The sequence below is a fragment of the Anomalospiza imberbis genome, chromosome 4, assembly GCF_031753505.1.
Source record: "Anomalospiza imberbis isolate Cuckoo-Finch-1a 21T00152 chromosome 4, ASM3175350v1, whole genome shotgun sequence".
Taxonomy (NCBI): Eukaryota; Metazoa; Chordata; class Aves; order Passeriformes; family Viduidae; genus Anomalospiza; species Anomalospiza imberbis.
Genome location: NC_089684.1, coordinates 45,083,965 through 45,111,494, shown reverse-complemented (window position 1 = coordinate 45,111,494; position 27,530 = coordinate 45,083,965). Strand labels below are relative to the sequence as shown.

The 27,530-nt window shown below is 44.3% G+C and overlaps 1 protein-coding gene across 1 annotated transcript in view; it reads right to left on the bottom strand.

Annotated features, from left to right (window-relative positions):
• WRN (WRN RecQ like helicase) overlaps window positions 1-27,530 on the bottom strand; it is a 28,607-nt gene that overhangs the window by 462 nt on the left and 615 nt on the right. The window contains 35 exon segments of the mRNA XM_068188257.1: window positions 574-711; window positions 1,192-1,233; window positions 1,235-1,264; window positions 2,364-2,578; window positions 3,041-3,203; window positions 4,057-4,182; window positions 4,791-4,905; window positions 5,082-5,194; window positions 5,469-5,547; window positions 6,323-6,396; window positions 6,553-6,628; window positions 6,896-6,990; window positions 7,076-7,249; window positions 8,050-8,191; window positions 9,515-9,607; window positions 9,969-10,070; window positions 10,396-10,577; window positions 11,129-11,306; window positions 11,416-11,603; window positions 12,333-12,439; window positions 12,944-13,026; window positions 13,544-13,612; window positions 15,094-15,202; window positions 15,364-15,431; window positions 15,846-15,921; window positions 16,692-16,836; window positions 17,190-17,270; window positions 17,477-17,882; window positions 18,150-18,258; window positions 19,183-19,255; window positions 20,549-20,698; window positions 22,508-22,656; window positions 25,417-25,562; window positions 26,503-26,618; window positions 27,340-27,442. Coding sequence (XP_068044358.1) covers window positions 574-711; window positions 1,192-1,233; window positions 1,235-1,264; window positions 2,364-2,578; window positions 3,041-3,203; window positions 4,057-4,182; window positions 4,791-4,905; window positions 5,082-5,194; window positions 5,469-5,547; window positions 6,323-6,396; window positions 6,553-6,628; window positions 6,896-6,990; window positions 7,076-7,249; window positions 8,050-8,191; window positions 9,515-9,607; window positions 9,969-10,070; window positions 10,396-10,577; window positions 11,129-11,306; window positions 11,416-11,603; window positions 12,333-12,439; window positions 12,944-13,026; window positions 13,544-13,612; window positions 15,094-15,202; window positions 15,364-15,431; window positions 15,846-15,921; window positions 16,692-16,836; window positions 17,190-17,270; window positions 17,477-17,882; window positions 18,150-18,258; window positions 19,183-19,255; window positions 20,549-20,698; window positions 22,508-22,656; window positions 25,417-25,562; window positions 26,503-26,618; window positions 27,340-27,429 — 4,302 coding nt within the window. The 5' untranslated portion in view covers window positions 27,430-27,442.

Here is a 27,530-nt window from a genome sequence, read left to right as displayed (position 1 = left end):
TGAAATCCAACACCTTAATTAAGGAGCTAAGGGGCTAACGATTAAACTCTGAGAATCAAGGCTGACAAAGATTTGCACTCACAGCAATATCCAGCTTCAAAATGAAGCAAGGGGTTCAAGAAGTGGTGCTGGTCAGAGACATGAGCTTCCTTTTAAATAAAAACTCTTCATGTCCGCTCATACAGCTTGTGTTCCCATAGACACCAGTGCAAAAAGCCTTAATGTGGATGGGCACAGCCTCACAGAACCCTGTACTTAAAAAGGGGGGAAAAAAGGAACCAAATGTCCTCTTCAAACATCAGAACCATCTGCCACGAGAGAGCTGACAAAATGTACTGGGGGAAAAGTTTCCTGTAGCAGCCTATTGCTGTCCAAGTGGGGTATTTGGACACAGCAAGGACAACAAAAGCAACATGGCACCACTGCCTCAGGGATGTCAATGAGAGAAATGGGCTGGCAAAAGCCAGGCCAAGGTTTTAGACACAGTCTGGGAGCCAGACAGAAGCTGAGAATTGGGTTGTTGAAGATCCCCACCCCAATCACCCGGTCTGGGCTGTGCTCCTGCCTTCTCACCTTGGGCTGAGAGTCTGCCAAGAGCTCCTCCTCCTCGGGATCAAGGGCAGGCTGCTTGGAGGAGGCCGGGGTGCTGGGCTTCGAGGGGCCTGCTGGTCCCCTGCTTCCTGCCTGGCTGCCATCCAAGCTCCCTGCAGCCTTCCCAGGGGACAGAAAGGAAGCACAAGGTTACCTGGATCACAGTCCCTCATCACAGTTCCAACACCTCTGCTTAGTGAGGGCGCTGCCTATTTCTTATTCATTTCACCACAATAAAATCTGAGCAAGCGAAGTTTGTGCATTTCAAACACACAGAAACTGGAAATTCTACTTGGACTTTTTTTTGTTTTAGTGGAAAAAACACTTCCTCCGTCCCCATGGCTCTGAAAACTTGAAATAGTTACTTCTGTCTCCCAAGTGTTGTATTTTCAAGTGTGTTTTTTTACAGCTAAAGTGTCAGTAAAAAAGAGCACAGAGTGCACAGAGATATGAACTCATGTTTTTTATACCATCCTGCCGGTCATAGGTTGCAGCAGTCACACTGACATTTTTACATCAGCTACACATCCCTGTGTTACCAAAATCCTCACTAATGGCAGGTTTACCACATGCTTTATTAGCGTGAGAACACCTGTTTACCCAAGCCAAAGGCACCACATGCAGATGGGTTTTCCCTGCTCCTTTCCCTGGATGCTGGATTGATCCCACTCCCCTGTAAAGGCAGCAGCAGTTTCAGGCCATTCAAATCCAAGAACATCCATTAAGAGATTTAGAATCATTTGCTATAGAGAATTATTAGAACCAGGATATCTTCTGAAGGAGAAGTAAGTAAAGACTGTTAGGACTAGCTTTTGGCTTTGCAGTCTGTTCCTCTGGATTACATTAATTTGATTACTAATAGCATGTTATTTCCACTGTTAGCTCCAGGAGCTAACAGGAGCAGGGTGATCAGAGCTCAGGCAATTGCACTGCCAGGAGGTCAACTGCAGGACAAAGAAGGCTCTGACAGAGATATTGTAGAAACAAAACGGCACTCAGGAAGGCAAGAAAATCAATTTGGCGAAACAGCAATGCGGGAAAATTTGTTTGCGCCAGTGTTTAAAAAAATCAGCCCCAAGCCCTGCAAGGATCCAGCAGAGGTGGCAGGATTTGGAATATAGTATTTCTTTTTCCCATTCCCACCAGGTGCTACTCAGTGCAGGGTGTCCTTTGTACAAGGTGCTGAACTGGGACAAGGGGTCACAGAGGCCAGCAGAAGGCTCAGACTACCCTGGATTTTGTCCAACACCAACAAAAAGCTCCTTATTCCCCAAGATTTGTCCTCCTGGAGACACTCATCAGGCTGTGCCCAGCAGTTTCAAGCAATATAAGAACCCTAAGACAGACATTCCTGGCTGGAATTGCCTCTGGCTTTTTCATCCTCTTAACCTTTCTGCTTCCTGCATAGTAGAACAATCTCTTTGCCCACATCCCAGTGCACAAAGCCAGGGCACAACTTGGATTTGGTTGCTATAAACAATAAGCATATCCAAGTTTTCACTGGGAATAACTTGTAATGTGTGTAACAAATCACAGCAAAGCTGCACAGCTCTGACCTCTTCCTTATACTTATCCCGAAAGAATCCTCAGTTTCCACTCTGAGCATTCCTCTGAGGAGGAGGAGGCAGTTCTACTTATAACCAAGGGAGAGATGGATTGGGAAGATGAGACACTAAGCACAGCTGGAAACACCAACAACATTCTGTTAATCTGTTTCTACCAAGAAGGAATGATTTTACAGAAGAACAGTTTCACAACCTTCTTTTACTAACCTGTTTTTTATTCCACAAGGCACCTTCCCTGCTTGCTTGAGCTGCTCCTGTTTTTCCCTGCTGCCCTTCAGGCCACACCAACCTTCTTTTGATACCTAAGCCATCCTGAGATTTATTTCTATCTTCTTTCTCCAATAGTGCAATCATCATCTTGATCAGAAACAGTTCAATATTGGCAGGAGTAAGTTTTCTAATTTCTTGAATTTTGGTAGTGTCTTGGAAAAAACATAAATATAATGTAAATTGTTTAAGCTTCTTGCCCCTGATTCAGTTTTCCTATATTGTAAAATACATTCATTGCACCTCATTAAAGCACAGGATGGATTAAGGCATAGAAAAGGTAACAAGATGAAAATGTATGGGTTTAACTGGTAAGGTCATGTGATAAATTCCCAGCATGTTTTCTGAGGATGCCAGTACTTACAAGAATACTTGGTCAGTTTTTTCCCCCCCCAAGAACATTTCAGTAAACACAGATTTAAGAGGGGTGTCTTAATAATTTCCATACACCCGAGTCGAAGACTTTTTCAAGGTCTGCCCCATTGTTATGGATCACGAAGTTATTTTACAACTGAACCCTGAATGGAAAGCAGTGCCCTGGCACTGGCCCAGCCTTCCAGGACTGATGGGGGATCTACCTGGGATGAGCAGCTGCAGGGAAGGTCAGTGATGCTCACCTGAGAGAATGGGAGGGTTGCGGATCACGTCCCTAATGACCCTCTGCACTGCAGGAGTCAAACCCGCTCGCTCCAGGCTCACCGTGCGGCCCGCTGCCACGGCCTGGCACAGGTGAGTGCCAACCACAGCAAGGGGCAGAGATCTGCTCTCACTTATGGCCCTCTGGGGAAACAAAGGCACAGGGGATTCACAGGGTGGAAGCGTAATTCCCCAAAAACAATCCAGAGTCACTGGCACATGGCAGCGCAAGTTCACCAAAACACCGCATTATTCCTAGGAGCTAACTCATTTCTTTTCCAGCTTGTCAAGTGTATTTCTCTCTCAAAACTTGACAGCTTGAGTGCAACACCTCACCTTGAACTTAGTTGTGATGAAGGAGCTGTGGTGCACCTGACCTCTTAAGTGCCCACAAACATGGATAACAGCACCAAAACTAATTCCCCCTCATTTCCACATGTTGGATGAACTCTCAAAACATTTGCCTTGAAGAAAAGCATCTCAGACTTGATTGAACCACATTTGTTTTTCTCCGGGAGAGATTTCTAACTGGAATCTTGTACTCTTCAAAAAAGCACATTTCAAGTTTCTACTCATTTCTCCACAAGGGATACACACACTGTACTTTCCATCAGGATTAGTGGATAGAGAACATCAAGCTGCCCATTAATAATTGTACAGTTATTTCTTGTTAATTCATCCTTAGGTACACTTTCACCTTGGGGACCACCTGACCCATACTCTTCAGGGGGGACAGAGCAAAAGCCAAAGCAACTCGTGTTGCTTACTGTGGAATTAAAAACTCACTGTATCCCACCTCAGTTTTCCATACCACTACTTCAGAGGTAGGTAAGAGGGTCCGCCATTTCCTAGGAAAAGTACTGCCTCAGAGGTTTCAAGCAACCTATCCAGCACTGTGCAGAGGATTTAAGAGAACTTGCACTTCTCCCTCCTCTAGACAAAGCCTCCCTGCTGTCAGTTTTCAGCAAAGCAAAAACCTCCACGGTCCAGAGCTTACCAGAGAGTAATTTTTCTCTTGGAACAGGATATATGTGACCTCCTCTGAGGGAGAAAGGGCTCTAGCACACTTCCAGGGAGATGCTTCTTTCTGAACCTTAGATTCAGATGCGGGGAATGTGTCAGTCTGAGTGAGATAAAGCAGAATTAAGTTTATTGTATCCCAGTGACAACCCACTGATCACCCTCCCATTATCTGACAAAGCAACACTAGCAGAATCATTCATCTCTCTGGAGGTTGGTTTTGACCCACAACTCCATGTTCTTAAAAAAAAAAGTAAAGAAGGGAGGGAAAACTAAAGCAAGGAGGGAAATCCAGATGGACACCCACATGTTCCCACCTTACTAAAACGAGCCTGGCATCATCCAAGGAACTAGGAAAAGAACACCAGCCAGAACAGAGTGCCCAGGCCAACACATGGTCTTAGGTATTCCTCATTCCAGGTGAAACTATTCCATCAGAACCAACTGTGGCATGCAGTCTGCATGGGACACTTCTCAATTTGAGCTAAACTGTCTCAACATAGACTCCCTAAAAACAACTAAGAAACTCAACATGCTTTTGGTTCCCCTTGCTAGATCAAAGTGGTTTTTTTTTTTTTTTTTTTTGTTTTTTTTTTTTTGTTTTTTTTTTTTTTGTGAAACAGAAGGACAACTCCATGGAGTCCAATAGCTGCAGAACAAATCCCATCCTTAAGGCTCCTGCCCAGGAGAAGACACTCGAGTTCATCATACCTGCAAACCATTTGCTTGGCAGAAGTCCTTAATTTCAGCCAGGAGAGGCATCAACATGGTGGACTTGGCTTCAGACACACCATCAATTTTCTTCAGGTTCTCGATGCTCGTAGGCCTGTTTGTTGCATAAAGAATGCAACAACATAAGACAATCCCAAAATATTGCTGCCTTTTAGTAGCTGGAAGAGGCACTTCAGATGCCTCCACTCCCCCAACAGAAGCAGGAAAGGGATTTGCGACTTGGCTTGCAAGCTCCCTGCTTTGTACAACATGTCTGCGTGCTGGCTTTACCTTATCTGGGCCATCTCCACCAGGATCTTATTGGTTGCCAAGACAGCTGGAGGAATTTCCTTCTCATTAGCTACCTTCTGTCTAGCAGTCAGCAGCTTGCCATACAGAGCAGTCTGGGAAGGAAGGAGCCAAATTCTCAGGAAGCAGCTCTACATCACTCATAGGTATAATTGTTACAAGAGTAAGAGTTATCATCTCCCTGATCTTCCCAATAATATATAAAGCACCTGCAATCCATTAACCCCTCCTTGTGTATTGCAGTCCTATTCTGGGACCTCTGTTCAAAACAACTCAGTAATTTTAAGAGCTGCCCAAACACACAGAACAACTGTGGTTTGCAGGCTGACTGCAATTCAGAGATATCCTCCCTGTCCCAGAAAAGCTTACCTCTAGTTCTTTTTCTCGGGATGAAACACATGGTCCTTGGGACTTCAAAGGAGATTTCAGTGGTGAGCGCCCTGAAACACTAACAAAAAATCAAGTGTGAAGCAAGCCTTGCTTTAGATCACTTTATTCTGGGACTTGGTTCAAGGCCCAACTTATTTTGCCAGCTCTGCACCCAGACAAGACTGGAGCTGGTTGGGGTACAACCAGAAGTATCCAAACTCCCACTGAGTCCACGAGCTCAGGGACATCTACCCTTAACTAGACTGCCAGGATTACACTGCAACATCTGTTAGCACACAAGTTGGACCAAGAGACTCCTTTCCTAAGCACAATGCAAAATAACTTGGTTTGGGTTTTAACTGTCCCTAAAATCACCTGTCTTCACATGGCTGCAGTGGCAAATATTCACATAAGTGACAGAGCCTCTTCCTGTCATCTGCCAGCACCAGAAGAGTGGCCTGAAGGAGGAATCCACTCAGAAATACAAGGTGCGTTTAATCTGAAGCAGCACGGAAGCTGCTTCAACAAATTACTTGGTCTGCTTTTTGCAAGAGGTTATTTGATTTATTTTGACCTGAGGGAGCCTCGGCTTGGTCTCAGTCTTCTCCAGACCAGTGTGGAAAGGCAGAGCCCTCCATGCTCCCTGACATTAACTGTGAAATCTTGTAAACACGATATATTTTGAAATGCAATACAGTGTACAGCAAGCTTTAGGTGCTTGTCTTTTTTTAATGCATTCAACATTTCCACATGCATTGCACAGGAAAATACTCATTTTAACGACCCCCCACAAGCAGTATCCACATTAACACAATCAAAATTTGCTAAGTCCATTTTATTTTCAAATGCCATACCTGTTAACCATGTTAGTTCTTCTTGGAGGAGTTTGACCTTTTCTGTAACAGGAGAACATCTCATAAAGAGATATCTATGAAAAACCAGAAGAACAAGACAAATGCTGATTTACCATCTTTTCACTGACTTTGCTGTTGACAAAACATTAACTTGCAGTAAGTTGAGTTGGATTTTTTTTTAACATGAGCAAGGATAGATCACACAGCAGGAGGGTTGCACTGGTACAGACCTGCTTGCCTGGTGACTGTGCTGTTCCTTTTGTGCCTGGGGAGCGCTGCCTGGAGAACAGAGGTGAACGCCTGGTGCTGTAATGCAATTATTTATATCTTAATTCCATTGTATAGTGAGCAAAAAATAACATTTTGCTAAATAAACTGATTTCAAGTTGGTACAAGGATGTATTTGGCAATCAAATTTTTGATTAATCATTAGAATGGTCATTCTTCATGAAAAAAAACCAGAACACTGAGGATCTCAAAGCTGTTCAACCCTGCCTTCTCCAAAAGCCAGCTTCACAGACAGATCTGATGTTAGCAAAAAAGCATTCAAGAGAACACACGTGCTACAATTACCTGGCAGAAGGTCTCTGCAGATTAAGGTCTTCACTGGACTGTAACAGAAGACTTGGATTTGAGGCAGATCCATCTTTGGACAGCCAATTCCTACCCTGTATGAAATAAACCACATCGCTTAACTGTGGGTTACTCAGGAGGAGCTCTGCTCTCAGTGGGTCATTTCACTACCAAAAGTACCTTCTGGGTGAGCACACAAATGGTTGCAAACTTGTTGGTTTGGCCTGAGACCTCTTTGAGGAACCCTTCCATGATCAGCTGCTGGCAGAGAAGTTTCCACCAGTTCTCTGGCCACTCTTTTCCACAGCCAAAGAGAGGGTGCCTCCGGTACCGGTCCGGCAAGCGTTGAGAGCACTGGAAGGTTTCAAAGAACCTGTCAGAGTTGTCTGATTTTGGTGGAGATTTGTCCACTCCTCGCACAGGGAAGCTTCAAACACAATCAGTAAACCAAAAGCCCAGTATACAAATGAGGAGCCTCCTCTGACCTATTCCACTCCTAATCTACTTCCTGCCAAGGCCGTGGCAAGTTCATTTTTCCCTAGACACACTTGTGTGACAATCAGCAGCTTAAGTGCATTAAAAGGTTAAACAAAGAACATAATTCACCCAGGTTTATCAAGTACTACAGGTCATTCCTTGTCTCCTCAGTTTGTAAGCATTAAAAGTACTTTGTTCTTATTCTAATTTATTTCCAGTGAGTTTCTTGCTTACTATTCCAAAACACTTAAAATTAAAGGCAGATGGTAATTAATTTACATTTACTCTGGTACCCTATTTCCTACTTCAGTACTCCAAATCAGACAGCAGCACAAAGCTACAGTGGAAGCAATCCTTCGCTTTATTCAAACATAAGCCAGCTAATTGAGCCAAGATGTTTATCCTTAATTCTGAAAAGGCTGTTCCTTGCAAGATAATCAAAATTAGGCATTTTCGCAAAACGTTAAAGGACGGTCATCTTGCTTGTTGTATGGGGAGTGGAGCTGAGCAGCTTCCCAAAGTCAAGACTGCCTCTCTACGCAAACCTCCACCTCTCCAAGAAAAAGGATACACACGCATGGACATGGATGCATATGCATGTACTGACTGACAGATGAATCAAGAGGGACACTGTCACAGCCCCTCCCCTCAGAACAAGGAGCTGCCCCATCACTTACAGACCCTCGAAGAAGCAAAATTGGCATTTTGGTCCCAAACTTCTCATCCAGGGCACTCACTGCAGACAGCAGCTGGTGTGCTTGCTTTCCAAAGTCCTGCAATCCGCCCTCAAAGTCACTGGGGACTGCAAGGCAGGAGCCGCTGGAAGGCACAAAGGAAGCCAAGCTTAACACAAATAAACCAAGACCCCTCTCCCTTGCTCCAGATGTTGTCAACCCAGTGATTAATGAAATAATTAAATGAAATAACCACAAGGGATTAGTTGTGCTTAGTCTCTAACGTCAGTCCTAGTTCTATACATTTAATTGTTTGTATCAATGTAACTTCATGACCCATGTATATTTCTATCCATGTAAATTCTCAGAGAACTCCCCAACCCTACAGTAAGTTCTCCACCACACCTGCAGTTAAGAACATTGTCTCACCAATCTTTGGAATTCAATATTTAAATATTTGTATTGGTTTGGGCATGCACAACATTTCTTTAACTGCACTTTAAAACTTTTTCCTGTTTCTTTAAGAACATAAAAACCCCAAAAAACAGGAGTAAAGAGCAACTCCATTAAAGGCTACGTAAGGTTCGTTAATGTATTTCTTACTGACTGAAAGAACCCACTGAAAGATTACTGGCACAAACCACTTCTAAGGAGAAAAAATGAAAGTTATCTATTTCAAGTGATTTCAGTTCTGCAATACAAATTCACTACCTGTCTCTTTATAATACTGCGAGGTGACTGCAAAGAAGGGAATTATGATCTTTTAAATTCTTTTTAGACTTAGTTGTAGTAGAGGCCAGGCAAAGCTGTCCTAATCCTTGACATAAAGAAATTCAGTAGCTAAATTGGTAACACTTCTCCAGAAAGCACCACAGCCTAGCACCCTGCCTGGGATCAGAAAGCATCAGGCTAACAGGAAGAGCAAGGAATGCTTCACTGCAACTTCAGGGAAAGCTTTATTCCAACTACAGAAGGAAGTGACAAAGGTGTTTCTGCTCATGCCTCTGTGACTATCAGCCTCCTGAGTCCCCCTCAGCACATGCATGAGATTATTAGCAAGGTTAAAAGAGCACATGTCAGCACAGGAGAACAACTCCCTGGACACTGGGGCAATTTAGCCTTAGACACCTGGTACCACACACCATTTGCAAGTGTTGTCTTCTGGGATTAATTACCTAAAAGGGCTTAAACTGATGAATAGAAGTGTTTTTCACTGAGTGTTGCTCTAAACCCCTTTTAGGAACTGTGATCCTGCTCTGCTTCCAGGCTTTCCCACAGCCTCACTTGGAGCTTATCACAGTTTGCTCAACTCACTGGGAAAAGGTTAGAGAGATGTTCAAAAATAAACCTCGGGCTGAACAGCTGCAAGATCAGATGCGTGAAAGTCAATTCTTTTAGGTAATTTGCCTTGTAAGTCAGACTCAGAGAACATAACCTCTAGGATCAGCCTTCAGGGAAGAAAGCTTACCTGGACCTGCAATTATCACAGCATTCTTCTGTGCCCATGATGCCAGAGGAAACCTTTCGGAGTTGTCTATCTTCAAAATGAGACAGGATGATTCTACCCAAGGGAACAAAAAGAATTCAATAGAAGACCAAGAATTTACACGTGAAATTTATTGCAGAAAATGGAGTCGAAATCAGCATCATTAATAAAATCACTGGGGAACCAATTATTTAGCCTTGATTCCTCTGAAGAAAAAGTCTTTTTTGAAAATAAGCAAACAAGGAAACATATAAATGTGCTGAAGGATGTACTTTTGATACAGCTTATTAATATAGAATAGAATGTTCTGTGCTTGTAGAACACATTGTGAATCTGAGCTGCCTTCTGGTTACAGCCCCCAGCTGTGCCCGAGTCCCTGCAGCTCTTACCAAAGCTGCCTGCAGTGACAAAGCACTAAATAGGCTCCAGCACTCACTTCCTTCTGCAGCCATTGGACACCAGGTACTTCTCCATCTTTGCCAACATCTTCAGCTTGTACAGCCGGAATGCCTCATTGCGGATCTCGCTCAGGAGGCGTCTGAGACAGAAGCAAAAAATGCACAGCCTTAAATGTTGACCACTATAAAAATGAAAATATGAAATATGCCAGACAATGCCCTCCAATTTACCAGGAAGAGCTAGAAAAAATATCCTACTAAAACCAGACCCAAGCTGCCTGCCTGTTTCTCCACCACGGGTCATACTCAGGAGAGCACTTCATTCATATTCTTCCAAACATTATCCCAAAGAGGCTAGAACAGGAGAGAGACAGAGGTTCTTCCAAGCCCACAGGCTACTGAACTGCAGAGAGCCATGGCAAAAGGCCCTGAGGAGGGAGACAAGGCTTGTGCCCAGAGCTGTACCTGTTAGAGACTAGATCTGTGGCAGCCCAGAGGACGTGGCAGGCCGCAGGAAGGCCGTCGCGCCCAGCTCTCCCCATTTCCTGGTAATAGGATTCCATCTCCTTGGGGGCGCCGTAGTGGATCACCAGCCGGATGTCGGCCTTATTGATGCCCATCCCGAAGGCCACCGTGGCCACGACGCACTGCAAAACAGCGGCCACGCTCCTTCAGGTGATCCCAAAGAACGGGCCTGGCTTAATTCACACGCACTGGGCAAGATCTCGATCCTCAAAATCCAGCCTGAACTCCAACAGCTTCAGACCCACGGTGCTGTGTTTGGCCAGAGCACGGCCATAGGATCATAACCATGAGAGGGATGATGTGCTATGGCAAGTGCAGGAGTGTTTTCAAGTAGCTGTTCTCAACAGGCACAAAACAAGTCATGAAAAGGAACACAAGGAGTCCCAGGATATCTCTGCTGCCCAGGAAAGCAGCAGTTCAAAGTTGTGCTCTTATTCCAGCTACCACCATTTTCCTTGGATACCACGCATTTTTAAGGGAATTACTACAGAAATTCCAAAGATAAGCCAGGAATCTTTTTCCTCTTGGCACAGACAAGCAATTTCTTCACCCAGAACTGAAGACAGTTCTGGGTGAAGAACACCCAGAAGACAGGTTGATATTCCAAAATTGTCTTCCACCAAAAACTCTGCAATTCTAAATAGGACCCAAGAGTCTTTGGTTTCCCACGTACCTGAATTTCATCCCTCATGAACTGGTGATGAGTGGCTCTCCTCTCCTTGTTCCCCATGCCAGCATGGTAGGTACCACACGTCACGTTGAGTTTATTCAGTGCACACACCACCTGCTCAGTAGCCTTTCTTGTAGGGCAGTAGATGATAGTGGGGCCTTCAAACTCATACACACAACTGCTGAAAATAACAACAACAACATCTAAAGATACAAAATAAAAAAAGCCACTTGCCTGTAAAAAAAATAAAAAACACATCTGAGGGATCAAAACCAAGCTTAAATCCATACCTTCCTTTCCTTGTTAGGAACTGCTTCAAATCCCTACAGATGTCTCCACTTTGCTGTCCAACTTCCAGGTACAGGTTAGGTCTGTCAAAACTGGTACAGGTGACCTGGGGATTGCTCAGGTCCAGGCATTTCACTATGTCCTCTCTGATTGAGGGACTGGCAGTTGCAGTCAAAGCAATAATGGGGACCTGCAAAGAGATGTAGAATAACATTCATGACCTCTCACTAATCACTTTTTACATCAAGAACCTCAAGAGTCTACTCATACAGAACCAAAAGAGGCACTTTAATGTGTTTATCATTGGATAAGTTCAGTCATTTGAAAAATATAGTTAATATTGAGCTTCTTGAACATTTTAGACCAAAGCTCTTGAGAGAGCAGACAGGAACAGAACACTTGAAATACAAAGTTTTATTCTGAATGTATCTTCCACGAGTCTGCAGTAATTCGCTGATGTGATTAGCTAAATTTAGGGAATATAGGATGACACTGACAATAAAAGCATGTTAAGTTCAGGTCTAAATTTCTGAGCTTATGCATTAAGCACTTGAGGAGTGTCTAGAAAATCAGTGGCATGCTCCTACAAGCTACTCAATCAGGTAAGACAAAATGCTCCAATATTAAACCAGAAGCTTAAAGACATCATCTTCCTCAGCATAGGGATCCAAAGCAATTTAAATTTCCTGAGTTTCTGGTAGTCCGAGTTCAGAACATCCTTTAACACTGAGATTTTTAAACAGTTTAAACATTGAGAAAAATCTACAGAGGCCAATCACTGACAGGGATGCTCCAACTCCCAACCAGCACAGTCAGAGCACAGCCAGAGCCCAGAGCACAACATTAAAAGGCTGATATTTCCAAACTATCACACAACCCCCGGTTCTTGTATCAGAAACCCAATACAGGCAAACCTCACCGATGGCAGAGCCTGCTTCAACGAGCCTAAATTTCTGAAGGAGCTCCTGAAGTCGTGGCCCCACTCGGAGATGCAGTGAGCTTCATCCACAGCTATGAGGGTGATACCTGGGGGACAAATCACAGCACAGCAAGCTCCAGCTTTCCTGAGAGGCGGCCACCAGCAGTGCTTTGGTTTTTGTTCCCGGAATGCTTTCTGCTGGACCACCTTCTAGGCCTCTTTCATAAAAAAGGCCCAGAAGCTTTTACAGTCTCCTCCCACCACAATCCAAGCTCCTGACATCCAACATCCCTCACACGGATCAAAATCTCAAGCTAGCTCCAACAGGTGCTTTTCCCACTCACTGCTTCTCAGTCACAGTCACAAGAAAGAATTAGAGATGTCATTTGTTCTATTTCCTGGATTGTAACACAAAGCCTGATGGTCTCAGACATACACTCACATATGATTTTTTTCATCAGTGACAGGATCTTGTGTGATGAATGGGAATAAATGGTGTCACTACTCTCACCAAGAAATGGGCGAGAAATCTCCAGTTACCAAAAAGGCTTCAATATAATGATCAGTTTAAGCTGCCTGGCAACTCACCCACAGTCTTACCTCCAACTTACCAACAGTTTGGTTGAGGTCCTTAAGTAACTCTAAGTTCCCTGAACAGAACTCTGGAGTCATGTATATAACTCTGTACTGACCCCTGAAAGACCAGGAGAAAATACACTTACACAGAAGAGAAGACCCCAGACAATTCAATTCAATGAAGTCATGACTGAAAAACACTGAAAAACAATTTGACAACAATAGATTTCTGATGGCAAAGAAGAGGAATTAAGTGAAGAGCACAGAAAACATTCCAGAACCACAGGAAAGCAAGGCATTACAGGAATAGGTAAACCAGATTTACCAGCCTTTAGAACAAGAAGGGACTGTTGTGCTGCTGACAGATTCAGGTCTAAAACCTGACTAAAATCAGGTATAAATCAGAACACAGCTGAGTCAATAAGCTCCATCTCCCCAGCCAAAAAGCACAGGAGGGTGGCTGTAGTGTCCCACACACTCAGTCTGGGTGAATGCAAACAATATCCTGAGTGCCAGGTCCCAGGGCTGGGCCAGAACCAGGAGAGTTTCAGTGGTGATGGAGAAGGGAGAGCTCCTACCTCTCCAGCACCGCTATGTCACAGCCCAGAGTACCAGAAAGCTCGGCTACAACTCACCCTCTGATGGAATCCTTGACCTGTTTTGACTGAGCTGAACCAAGGAAGCAAGCTGGAATCCCTGTCATTCTGCAGAAATAAAAAAAAGCACAGTCATGAACAGACTCACTCTCCAAGCTTTAGCCTCCAGCCTGTGCCAGCATTTCTAAAGGAAGCTCAAGCTGTGAGGTCAGAGACTACTTTCTTCAAGGATCTCTGTGTGAAACACCTTTTAAAAAACAAGAGTGGTGCATGGCTCTTCCTGCCACCCAAATGCTCTTCCACTTCCCCTCTAGCAGTCTCCACAAGACACACACTGGATTAGTAGGAATCAGAGAAAGGGAGGCCATTTTCCTTGCTCAAGTTCACAAGTAAAACATCCAAAAGAATGTGCTAAACATATTTTCTGTAACTCCTCACTGCGGCAGTTCCTCACATTCGGATGTAAGCCTTGCTAGCCCACTATTTTTTACCTTGTTCAATCTTTTGTGAGCTACTGATACTGCATTTGCTAATATTAGATCTGACTGATATTTTGCCTCTTAACTTGGTGATTTGCTGCATTGTCTCAGAGCCCTTGGTTTCCACAGCTGCTCAGTCCAAACTGCAGACAGACAAACTGCTGCAGTTGGTAGGGATTCAGTCTCCTCAGCCTCCAAAAGGAATGACCCACTGGGAAGGCAGCGACCAAACCCTTTCCACTGAGAAAAACTGGAAAAGTCACACAGACACCCTGCTGAGTATAGTCAAGGAGCTTCGGCTGTTCAGCCATTCATCTGCACACAGCCACGACGTGCAGCAGAAAACGCCACACGTAATTGATGCTCTTCACTTCAAAACATCTTCATATCCCCTCTCTCACAAAAAACTCCCTCTTCTCAAAGGTGGACAAAGCAGGAATGAACCACACAACTCAGCGTGAGTCCCACAGCTTCAGTGCAAAAGTGTCACAAGTGAATAGCTCTTGCTATAGGAAGTGAATACATGTGGGGAAAGCATTATCATGTATTAAAAATCAAAGAGATTTATCTTGACAACACCTAAAACTACTCATGTCCGAGTGATTTCGTGTCACCCACAAGCTCCCCCCTCAGACCTCTGAAGAAGTGAAGAGGCCAGGTGTCAGGAGACCTACTACACTGTCCCTCTAGAAAGCCTGTGCTGCAGCTCTGATCTGGATTGCCTACAGCTTCCAGCTATACCAGGTTCAGATGCCACTCCTCAGACCCAAAGCAAGCCCTACCAAACTTCAACACGAGTCTGACAGCCTCCAACAGCTCCCCCATCACTTTGGTCTGGGGACAAAAGGCCTGTGAATCCAGAAATAAGTGCCCTCAGAAAACCTCACCAGTATCCTCCTTTGCAGCCTCAGCCTCTGGTTCACCTATGTGGCAAATCCAGGATCTGCAACTGCTGACAGAGGCTGTGTGTGCTCCTTGAGAAACACAGACCCTGCAGCTGACACAAACAGCCTGCTGCAAATGGGAGACACCCAGGAAGGCCACAGGCAGGACCCACATGTGTCCATGGGGAATCCAGCAGCAGCCTGGCACTGCCACCACATCACTTACGTCAGCTGCAGCACCTGGTCCTCCATCAGGGAGATGAGAGGGCAGATGACAACTCCTGTGTGTCCAGTGTAAACAGGAGGAAACTGGTAGCACAAGCTTTTTCCATAGCCTGAGAGGGAAAAAAAAAAGCACAAGGGAGACATCATGCTTTCTATGCAGCTACAACAAACAACTCTAAGACCCCAAAAAACCAAGCCATGTTTGTTGTACTGCTCTCCTCCAAAAAGGGAGAAACTTCCTATTGTTTCTTAGGAGGCAGTGGTAACTCACCAGTTGCCATGACAACAAGATTATCTCTTCTGTCTTCCAAAAGAGAATTGATCACTTTCCACTGGACCCTTTAAATTAAACAAAGGGGAGTATTTGATTTTGGCCATCACAGATAACAAATTGTATGAAACTGCATATTCTGTGGAATTGTGGGTTAAAGGGACCCTTGAGGCTGCCTGCACACTGCAGCCACTCAAGACACTCCAAGTAATGCAGGCAGGGCCACGAGTGCCAGAGTGGCGATCTCTAACAGGACTCAGGCAAGCAGCACTTGAAGACACTCACAGGAGATCATAAATAACACCTGCAGTTTCCACAGTGCTTGTGGATCAGTTATCTCCAACACAAGAGAGTGTGAACAAGACCTGGATTTGTTTGTTGCCATTTTTTTCAAGTGAGCAGTAACAAAAACATCATCCAGGCTGAAGGAAGGGCAGGAACACATACCCCAGAGTGTCCATTTGAACAGAAAAGATACTCACGGTTTAAATGAAGAATGCCCAAAATAGGTCTTCAGACACATGATGTGGCTTTCTCCAGGCTCTGGCAGCAGTGGATCTTTAGTGGGAGAGAGGAGAAAACACTCATTTGGGATTAAATTTTACAAAGATAAAGCACTGTCACCACAAACAACAGTCTGCTCATGGTTCATGATGCCCAGGGGTTAGAATTTGGGCAATTCCAGTGAAAAGAGAGATATCAAACTCCATATATTTTCAGGCTGAAATGAAGGATTAAAAAAGCAAAGAGGCTCCTCAGAGACCCTGCATGACGAGGAGAACATATGGCTTGATTAATGAGATAAAGCATTAGGACTGCAATGCCTAACTGCATCATCTGGAACAGGTTCATCCAAACAAGTCAAGGTGTGTGTTCCTCCTCACAGTTCAGCTGCTTTCCCCTCTTTGATTTGTCACCACAGGGACAACCTCAAAGCAAGTCAAAATCACCCCAAGGCAGAATTTCAGAATTCTGCCACTCAGCAGCAACAGGAGAAGAGAACAGGCAGACTGGGGAGGTGTCACCTCCCCCGTGCTGTGTTCTAAGCAGGTCCCCCACACCCCCATGTCAGTTTACTCCCATGAAGCAGCCATCAAATGACAATGGCAGAACTTCATTCTCTCTTGCCAAGCACACCTCTGGATTTTCATCTTGACACTGTCCAAGTTCCCCTTAGAAATCCAGGCAAGCTTGACCTTCCCCTTTTGAGAAATCAACCCCTAAAAGTCACTGTGCTTCCACACTTTGAAAAATCACTGTCTGCTTCTACAGACAGTGATTTTTCAAAGTTTATTTCATCATGCACTAAGACTTTAAAAAAACCATACCCAAATATTCCTCCTCCTCTTCCTCAATGCCTTCATCTTCATCACCATCTGGTGCTACATCCACTTCTGTGTCAGGAGTTTTCCTGGCTTTACTGGACTCTCCTTCAGGTAAAACTCCTTCACAATCATCTACATCTTTTAGAGACTGAGCAATTAAGAAGAAAAAAGTTATTCTGGAGCATGGAAGGGCAGATAAAATACCTCTCTCAGGTAATATGATATGTGAACCAATTTTTAATCCAGTTATAACAACTTTAATCTAGCATGTGCATCAAGTCCAAGTTGGTGTAGTAAAGATGACACAGGAGGCCAATGATACTCCAGTCTAACCCCAGCAAATTGAATTCTTTAGGTATCCATGTGTTTATTCTGTCCCTCTTCTGTAAGCAGCACCTTTTTGCTTCATATTCCCTCCCCTTCACTGTGCTCCACTCCACTGTGATCCCAGAGCAGCATCATTAGAAAAAAAAACGGAAAAATAAACCCTGAGGCACTCACTTTCAGCATTTCCATTTCCAGCTCTTCATCACTCTCTATGACAGAGGACACATTTTGTTCATTGTCTGTGGAACATGCCTCCTACAAAATCAACATGATTCTCTTAGGAGCAAAGTAATTTCTATTTCGCCCACTACCTTCTAACTTTTTGAACCTCCTACAAGCCACTTCTCCATGTGCTTTAACTTCTTACCAAAGATAATTAAGCTCAACATTCAGCTCTGGGGCCTGTCCATGAAAAACAAAACATCTGAAAGAAATATTAGAAGTTAACAAGTGCTCATTACCTCAGGTGCAGCTTCACTGACCAACTCCTTTGCAGCCTGATGTTCCAAGACCTGAAGCTCTTGCTCAGTAATGTCCAGGGACATGAAGTCATCCCTGTCCTCTTTGTCTGTAAATCTGGCTGCTGGAGCCCCGTTTTCCAGTGCAGTGCTACCTCTCTGTGCCTCCTCTCCACTCATTTCTTCCTCCCAGAGGGCAGCCAGTGTAGCATCAGAGCAGATGTTGAGGTCACCTTCAGGTTGCTCAGCACATTCTGCTTTTTGTGCTTTGACATTTGCTGACTTAGCTACAAAACATGTTCTGTTTGCACCACAGCTCCTCTCCAGTCCAGAAGGGGAACTTGAGCCCAACAGGGTGGTTTTCAAGGCAATGATGTTCTCTGATATGTCTGCTAGTATTTCTGCAGCCCTAGGAGGTAAAACCAAGGAAGGTAAAGCAAAATTACAGAGACAGTTACTACGCTTCAGAACAAAATTCGGCCAACTTCATTGTCAAATCCCTTGCAGTCAGACCAATGAAAACACATATTCCTACATATTAAAAAAATACATTTTCTTGGAAAACAAACAGGTAACAGATGCCTGCTCAAACACAGATGCTTTGTTGTGTGGGACCTGGGAGATCAAAAGCAAGACACTGATTGTGGAGGCAGAGACAAGTCAGCCCAAAACTTACCTCTGGAGGTTTTCCAGTTGTCCAGAAGAGTCAGGGATGTGAGAAGCCAGGTCTGTTATCTCTTCAGCCAGAGAAGCCAAGCGCTCTTTCACACCCTCAGATGTGGCATCTGTAACCAGTACAGCAACTGGTTATTTTGTAATAATTGGGGTCTAACGTCTCCACTTAAAGAACTCGCACTCCTGTGACTGCATTCCTACAACATCTACAGCTGGTAAGACAGCATTTTCCAGGGCTTAAATATCAAGCACAGAGAATCAGGCCAAGCTTCCAAGTATTCCAGCATTGCTTCTCTTCCATTACACAAGCTCAGGGAAAACAGGTACACCGTGGGAACAAAGCAGTCCCTCCCAGCTCCCAGAAAAGAGCTGCTAACACAGACACGCTGACTAAACCAAGGCCAAACCCTGCACCTCAGACCAAGGGGACAGCACTGCCATTCCTGCTTTTGACAGGAAAGTATAATTCAGCCAAAACAAAAAGGAAGCAAACCCCTCACCACCTCTTTTTCAGCCTTAAGTTACCTACAATATGTTTATCAGACACAGAACTGAATAAAAACTAAGATTTTAACATCTCCTCTGGCAAAGTAAATAATGTTAAGCTGCTCTAAAACATTTGGGTCCTATTGATATGCCTCAGTAAGAACATTACTTCCTACCATGGTTTGTTTTGTGGCCCCATTTCATCTTAAATTAGGTATTTGTCCCTGCATCAGCAGCACTGAAATTACCTCACTGAAGCGTTTCCATAAACAAACTGGAATGACAGCGGGAATTCTTCCCACCCCTGTGTAGAGCAGAGACAAATACAAAAAAAAATATCCTAAGAGTACCTTCCTAGGTCCTATGGAAAACAGCCACAGAGTATGGTTACCCTGGGCATCCCAGACCTCTTCCTATCTGTTCCCTCTGCAAGTCATCTGTAATCACCAAAAAGCCAACTAAACCTGACGCTATTTAAATGTCTGCTGGGAAACTGAATATGCAATTGTACATGGAATGAATTCCTTATGCCTGGATGGACAACTTACCTTTGCTCATGCTAAGTAATTTCTGGTCACTCTTATTCATATTTTTCAATTTTTCATAAACAATGTAGCCAGCCTAGGAGGGAAAAGAAACTATTAGTACTCTGTACTCCACAGAGAAAAAGCAATAAAAAAAACCCAACAGAACAAAACAAAAAAACCCCACAAACTAATCAGGAGTTAATCAGGCAAATCATGGCACCAATACAGTGTAACTACAGTGTAACCAGCAGAATTCCAAACTGGAATACAGCTCCTATCATACTAATGACTACCCTGACTGCATTGTCCATCAGGACCAGGTAACATGTTACAGAATGCTGCACTTAAGGGCCAAATGCTGACGGGGGACTCCCCCTGCAATGGATACTCTTAGACAGGTCCCAGAGTGGATCACCTCAGCAAGCTGGCTGCACACAAAAAGCTCCCAGCGCTCAGGTCCCAGTCCCACCATCTGCTCACCTCATTCAGATTTCATGCCGTGCTCCAGGAGAAGAGCTACAAACACACCAAGATGGATTCGGTGTGCTAAGTATTTCCCTTGGTATGAATAATGAGTTCTAACAGAAAAAAACACAGCCTAAAGCCAGCAATGTGCTAATTAGGCTACACGTGTTGAAAAAGAAACAAGTTACTCTCTCATGTTTTCCTGGGAGGCTCCAAAAGGCAGGCCAGGTGAACAGGACATAGGGGGAAAGATGCACTGCTTGGAAAATAAAATGGCTACAAAAGCTGAACCAGGCACAAAAAAACTTGAAAAGGTTTTCTGTACTGCTTTGGGTCTTCACAGGTGCTAAACCCTCCATGGCTGAACTTCTAGCTAAACTAGAAGTCATAAAAGAAACTACTTTCCCACCTCCCTTCCTCTAAGCCTAGAAATAAGAGACTGAAAGCATTTTTTTCCTTAATTTTCTCCCAGGAAGCAGGTGGCAACTGGTAGCATATCGGTGAAACCCTTCACAGAACTGCAGATAAACCAAAACTCATGCAGAATACTGAAAAAACAGGGACTTCTGGAGAAGCACAAAACTCATATGCAACTGATCTCTTCCTGAAAATCCATGTTGTGGTTCTCCTGTATTAGTCACCAGTGAAGGCTGTGTTTCTCCCAAGTTGCTTTTGAATTTCACCTGCCATACTGCATTTAAAAAGATTTGGGTTCATTAGCAGCTAAGAATGATGACAACACCAGAGAGAAATGCATCCAAAAGCAGTAACAAGCTATAGGGAACACCCGCAGACAAGGGACTAAAGAAATACCCAGCAGCTAGGAGCACTGGAGAAGGGATGCACTCCCAGAGGCCCTTAGGAGCACTGGAGAAGAGATGTGCTCCCAGAGGTTGGAATTCTGATCCCCTGTGCTACATACATAGGCATCTGTGGCTGCGTAGAGCTTCTGCTCCTCGTTGAGTGGAAACGCCTCCCAGTTGCTGCAGCGGACAGACTGATCCTTCAACAGCTGCCTGCCAAAAAGGTGCTTCACCAAGCCATTTAGACTCCACGTCTCCTTGCACTTCAGCTGGGAAAAAAAAAACCCAACAAAACACCAGAAGCAGGTGATTTGTTTAAAAAGGAAAGCATCTGCACCTCCCCAGAAAGAGCAAAGCATACTCAATCCCTTGTTAGCAGCCAAGAGCTCTGGGTTAGTCAAAACATACTTAGTTTGTCAAAGCAGTAACTCTTCTCTGTGCTGTCACACTACTAAAAATACAAAGCATCTGGACAAAACAACCTATGGGTTGATAAAAGCCCTAGACTTAAACAGCACCCCCTCTCTCCTCCAGGATTTTCTTGTTATTTGCCTTTCTAATTAGAAAAACTCAGTATCCAGCACCAGGGATTTATCTAATAAAACCACAGGAATATTAAAGCCTGCCTGTGCACGTTGGACATCTTTTGTCAGGCTGAAGCCAAGCACAAAGCAGAAGAGCACAGCTCTAGCCCACGAGTCCCAAGTCTCCAAAAGCCACCCCAACACGCTGCTGCCTGCGATTGCCTTTGCACTCCCCTGTCAGCCACAGTGGCTGCACTCTGCTGTGTCCAGAGCCAGTCTGAGAAACTTTCCTTCAGAGCCCAAGGATCCAGCCCTCATGGGCACAGCCTGTTGCTATTACAGCTTGGCAAATGTGCCCAAGTGGGGAGCTGAACAGCAGCATTAGCAGCTCATTGCCTTATGTCTGGTATTAAAAAAAACCCTCCCAACTGTTCTTTTTAGGCTCCCCCAGCCCTTCCCCTCCCATTGTGCCATTATATATAACCCTGTTCTTTTGTTCTCTTTCAAGTTTATTTTTGGTTTGCTTTCTCTTCAGCAGAAGACTTTTAAGCTGCTATCAGAGATCGCATTGCTCATCTTCATAACAAATTATCCCAAGTCGAATGACGGGATTAAAAAAAAGGGGGGTGACTGAGGAAACTCCAACTTGGAGAAGTAACAGCTCCTCTTATTGCTTGAGCAAAACAGTTAATTTGTATTATTTCCAATCCAAACTCTACAGTGGCTCCTACAGCAAGCACCGTGCTGCATCACAGGAGGAATGAGCAGTGTGTGGAGAGACCAAGCCCAGGTAAGGTGCACACAGAAAGAAATGCTTTAAAGGACATGCAAGAAATAAGAATGATTTGGAAAGCAACGAACCTTTGGCTCCCTTCCCTAAAAAGACAGCACAGCTGTCCCCGCATCAAACCATCTCTGACACAAATGAAACTCAGGGCGTGCCAAAGGCAGCACAGCTTGTAAACAGCAGCTCACCAGGTGCTGGAAACAGCACCCACACCAGAGCTAAGGTGACACCAGCCTGAGAATCATAGGAATAGAGATATTCCTACAGAAAAGCTATTCCCAGATTGTGTGGCAGAAACACCTCTGCAGGAAGGGCTTCAAGGAAGACCTTGATGCCTCCCTCTAGCACCCAGCAAGCCATGGCAGCAGGGCTGCCTTCTGATAGCCTGTTGATGAGGTTCAGCCATTGCTGGGACAATGACACCACTGCCAGCAGAACTACTTGGCCATGTCCATCACCAAGAATTAAAGGAAAAGCACCTGCAGCTGAATTCAAAAGGTACATCTTGTAAATACTTGAAGTGAACAGACCTGAGAGGGGACAAATGTTGATTAAAAACTGGCTCACTGAAACACAGCACTTGGCTCTTCGGGCTTTGAGAGGTGTTTTTAAACAGTTTCTGAATAAGTTACAATAGATCTCTGCTTTATTCCACAGAACACCTTTGCTATTGGAATGGAACTCCAATCAGGACAAGGAAGCCTCCTTTTGCACAGCAGCACCATAACAAGATTCCCTCCCACAACAAAAAGGTTTTAGAGTTTTACTTTCTCATTAGCAACGTCAGCCAGCTCCACAAAGCTCTTCAGTTTGATTTCAAAGTCACTCATCAGCTTCCATTGATCTCCCTCAATTCCTACGCCAACCTTTTTAATTGTTTCATCTTCGAGCAGCCTTTTGAGTCCCTTGGGAAAACCTAAAATAGATTAAGCCCAAACATGAGAAACTAAATACTGGAAGATGCCAGAAAATCTAATGGCAATGACAAAATCCAAGCACAAAGGCCATCAACAAAACCCTGTGCTTTTAAAGGAAAGCCAAAGTTCCTCTGTTTATTTGATTTCTCTCTGGAATGACTGAAAACTGCAACTAGTTGTGATGGGTCATCTGCAGACAAGAAGGAAAACTTGAAATACACAAATCATCCTGCACCTGGAAACAAACCAAGTAAAAAAAAAAAACAAAAAACAATGAAACAACCCAAACCTTGTTTGTCTTTCTGATTGTTAAATCACACCACAAAAAAAAAAAAAAAAAAAGCAACCCCTCACTGGTAAAGACACTTTAATTCTCAAAATTCAGTGTTTGTTACATGAAATCAAATATTATTTTACTATGTTCCCCATAATTTCTTCACAGTTTTTGCTATTTCACATTTCTGAGCAACAGTTGAAACCATAAGCATGGGAAATCACCAGAAGCACAGACTCTCTGGAGACAAACTCGGAGCTAAGGCTGGGCTGCTCCAACAACAGCATTTGGAAAACAGAATCCACCAACCAGATGCTGTGCCAAGCCCAAACACGTCAGTCTTGTCAGCAAGCAAAAACCTACAATGTTCCAAAATGCACACAGATACTGAGTATTATATTTTGATTTCTTCCAAACCGATGGCACAGCAAACCTGGATCAAAGGGTATTTTCAAGCATAGAGGAGTGAATTAAAGCAGGCAGCTTTCTCCTCATTTTCTACAGGAAGAACAGCCCCAGACACTTCATCCTTGAACAATAACAGCCTTTTCCTCCCCTGTGTGTTTGCTCCCATTTAAAATTCAGAGCATCTTATTTAAATCCATACCTTCAGGACCCCACAGCTGGATATCCTGAATTAGTCTCAAGTGCAAATCTAGTACCTGCAAACACACAGAACTGCACAGGCACACAGTACTCATCTGCCTTGGGTTTCATTTCAAACACCACCTTTTCTCAGCCCTGCAGTACGCATTTATGTACTCCAACAAACACTTGGCATCACGGATTTTATTTGTGCACAATTATCTCCGCCCTCTGATGGCTGCCACTGTACAGGTACATTTGCAGCTACAGCCACAGTCAGCTGTGCTGTGGGCTGGGAAATGGCAGAGCCTCCCCAAAGCATTAAAAAATAACTGGTAAAACCCCTCCCCCCAAACAGCAGCAGCCTGGTGCTGTGGGAGGCAGACAAAGTACAGCATTTCCAAAGCATGTGAGCCATAGGAAAAGATGGGAAATCCTCCACACATAGAGTGGATTCAATCAAATAAAAGCCTGCAACATACACACAGGCTTGCTGTACAAGGGGTTTTCACCTCAGGGAATCATCATTACAACCTTCCAGGATGGGCACTCGCCAGTGGAGGGCTCCTGCCCCATTTACACTACCTCATTCCTAGAAAAGTGACTAACAAAAAACAAGAAGTCTAAGTTGAAGACTGCAAAAGCTGCAATCTGAGAAACAGGTCACATTTTGAGAAATCTGTAAGGAAATTTAAAAAAAAACACTAAAAAATGGGAAATTATGAACAATCTTCCTAATAAATAAATAAATAAATAAATGTGGTTTTGACATTTATACACAGTCCAAGAACAGCCAATTCCTCCTGCTTTTTTGCCAGGACTTACTGCTTTTTATTGTGGCTTGGCCGGTATTTCTGCAGATCACATATATTGCCATAACAAGCAGAAACTGGCTCTGGTCCCTGCACAAGTCACTCAGTTCAAAGTGCATCCTCCATTGGCAAGAACAGGCACTTTGGAAAATCATCCAGAAGGAAACACCACCTTTTACTGTACCACAGCAGCCACACAAGCATCTTCCCTGCCAAAATCAGAAGCATTCCAGCCCTTTATGGCCCTTGTTCCCTCAGCTTCCTCTCCTCACATCATTTTCCTTTGTGTTCCCCAGCCTCCCTGACGGAATAGCCTCCAGCAATTAAATTTTCCACCCCATTTGCTCTAAATGACAAAGGATTGAACACCAACATTAAAATCATTGCTATTATACCTCAGCATGAGTCCCCCAGGGAAATCAGAAACCTCTCACAGGCATAGTTTTAATCTAACATTTTAAACCAAAGGTTATAAAATTGCCAGCTCCTTCCCCCATCCCTATTTTCCCTATTTGGAAGCTTTTATTCACATCCATAATGAATTCAGCCTCTGCTAAGCTTCTCTCCCCACAGCTGCATCACACCAGGTACCCAGTATTCTTTCCCAAAGCTGATGCCATATAATGCAGGAATTGGGAATAAAGAGCACAAGAGCCATCATCTTTGAGGCTGCTTGTTGAAGCCAAATTAAAAAAAAAACAACAACAAACCCCCCCCCCCCCCAAAAAAACCCACAGCCTGCTCCATTTAGGTCCACATTTTATTTTGGCACTAAACAGAAAACCCATTATAGGAGCAGGGAATTAAGTTTAGAAAACTGGAATAAAATATTCTCACCCAGACAGAAAAATAATTAGAACCCACACCCTGTTTTCAAGCACACCTGGCAAGCTAAGACTGTCTTAATATATAGGCACCCCTCAAAGAATAAATCCCTTTATTATAGGTGGGAAAAAGGGAGAAAAAGGACGGATTTTTACTGTCCCATGTGGTAGGATATATTAGCCATTGCTCAAGGCTTCAGTTCAAAAATTACCATGAGAAATAGTGAGCAATTCATGCCCTAAATAAAAGAGGAGGTACAGTACCTGCCATAGAGGAGACGTGAAACAAGTAACACTTGTCCTCAGCGACACAGATCTGGATTACAGCTGTTTTGGCCATCTTCCCTTTGGTGTATGATGGTGGCCACTCAATGTCAAAGCCAACAGCAGCCCCATCTGATAAAGTCTGCCTGGAAAGGAGCAGACACCCCCCACATTTATCTGCTGCCACAACGCCTGGCACCCACAGTAAAGGTGCCCTGGCTGTGACCGCCCCCACGCCACATGTGCAAGGTACAGAAAGCATTGCACAACCCAGAGCACTTGGTGCTGACCCACAGAGCCACCTGAAATGCTCCAAAACCCTGCAGATCTGCCTGCAAAGACTAGCACATTGTTGGTAAGTATCTGCAGGTGGTGGGTGCAGAGAAGGACAGGGAGAGGACACTGGGCAATTACCAGCACATCAAAATGAACTGATTTCCTGCCAGTCAAAGCAGAGTAGGGCAGTGGGAAATAAAACCATCTCAAAACACCTTTCCCACACCACCCCCTTCTACCCTGGACTCCCAAATTTCCTACCTCTTCCCCCTCAGCACCACAACAGGGACAGAACCTTTAACCCCCACCACTAAAACTTGGCCACACAGGCCTCAAGGACAGCCAGAGGAAAAAGATGATGGAATGGCTTTTATTCCTTGGAAAGGTTCTTCTTGATTCACCCCATGATCCCTTGAAAAACAGTCCTTTATTTATCCCACAGCACTGGAAATTTAGTAGAGAATTCTCTTCCCCCAGCAACGTGAGCTGTGCTACACAAAAGAGTGAAAAAATAATAATGTATTTGCACCATAAATAAATTTGCTTTATTTTCTCTAAAGACACAGTCCCAAGTTAGGAATTAACACTTCTCCATGAAGTCACTGAAGCTCATGGAATGATCCATTCTGTGAAAGGCAATCTATCTGCATTGGAGCCTTCACAGCTTCTGCTCTGAGGGACAGAAAGGTTCAGAAATGGCATCTCGCACCAACAAGGCCAAATGGGAAACTATTCCCAAGAACCCAGTCCCTTCCAAAAAGAAAGGAGCACTCAAGGGAAAGAAAGAAAAAACAGAATATAAGCTGTTACCTGATATCTTCTGAGAGAAGAGAACAGTCACTGGCATCGTAGCTATAAACAACAGAGCCACAGAACTCCAGGAATGGCAGCCCATCCTCCAGAACACTCCTCTGGGCACCAGGCTTCTGGCAAACCAAATTTGGGAGAGTTCTGCTTATCTGCCACACCTGTCCTCACCAAGGACATCCATCCATCCCAGCCAGGCTCACACAGCCCCTTCATCAAAACATTTGGGCCCAAATGTCTCCATTAAACTCTCAGAACTCCGTGAATACAGAGGCCAAATTGCTGTTGTTTCACCTGATAACTTTTAAAATCCAAGCTACTAACCACTTACTCATCAACTAATCATTTACTCCCACTTTGTGGGATAAAAGCTGCTGAACTGCATCCTCTGCTTCCCCCCCTCTCGTTAATTAATTGATTATCTAACTGTTGAGGTTATTTCAGGTGTTACAGGGATGGTCCCTCCTCAAGGGCATTTTTATACTGAGCTGCTCACATGCACAGAAGAAAAAAAAAAAAAACAAAAACAAAACAAGGAACACTTAAGAGACATCCAAAACTGATGAATGATTAATTCACCTGACACAGCTGCAAACCACCCTGGAATATTTTTCATGTCAAGGCCACCAGAAGGGCCTTCCCAGAACCAACCCCCCTGCTGGACCACAACTCCAGGTCCCAAGCTGAAGGGAGGGGAAATCCCCCATCCTCGCTGATGAAGAGCCCACTTTCCTGGGTGAGCAGCAGGAACATCAAAATTCCCTTGGAGGCACAAGCCTAGCTGAAAGCACATTCTCCAGAGCTGGGCTGTTCTGCAGCCTGCAAAGAGCCAGGACCTACCTTTTTGTGCCCCAAAGAAGCTTCCTCCTGGCTCTCTGTGAGCATCCACTGGGGATACTTACCCCGCAGGCCAGCAGCTACCCCATCCATTTTTGGCACATTTCTGTGATTAATAAAAAGAAGAACAAGAAATCAGAACACTCAGCAGCTCATGTGGAGGTCAGCTGTCACTATCATCAGGCCTGAACAAC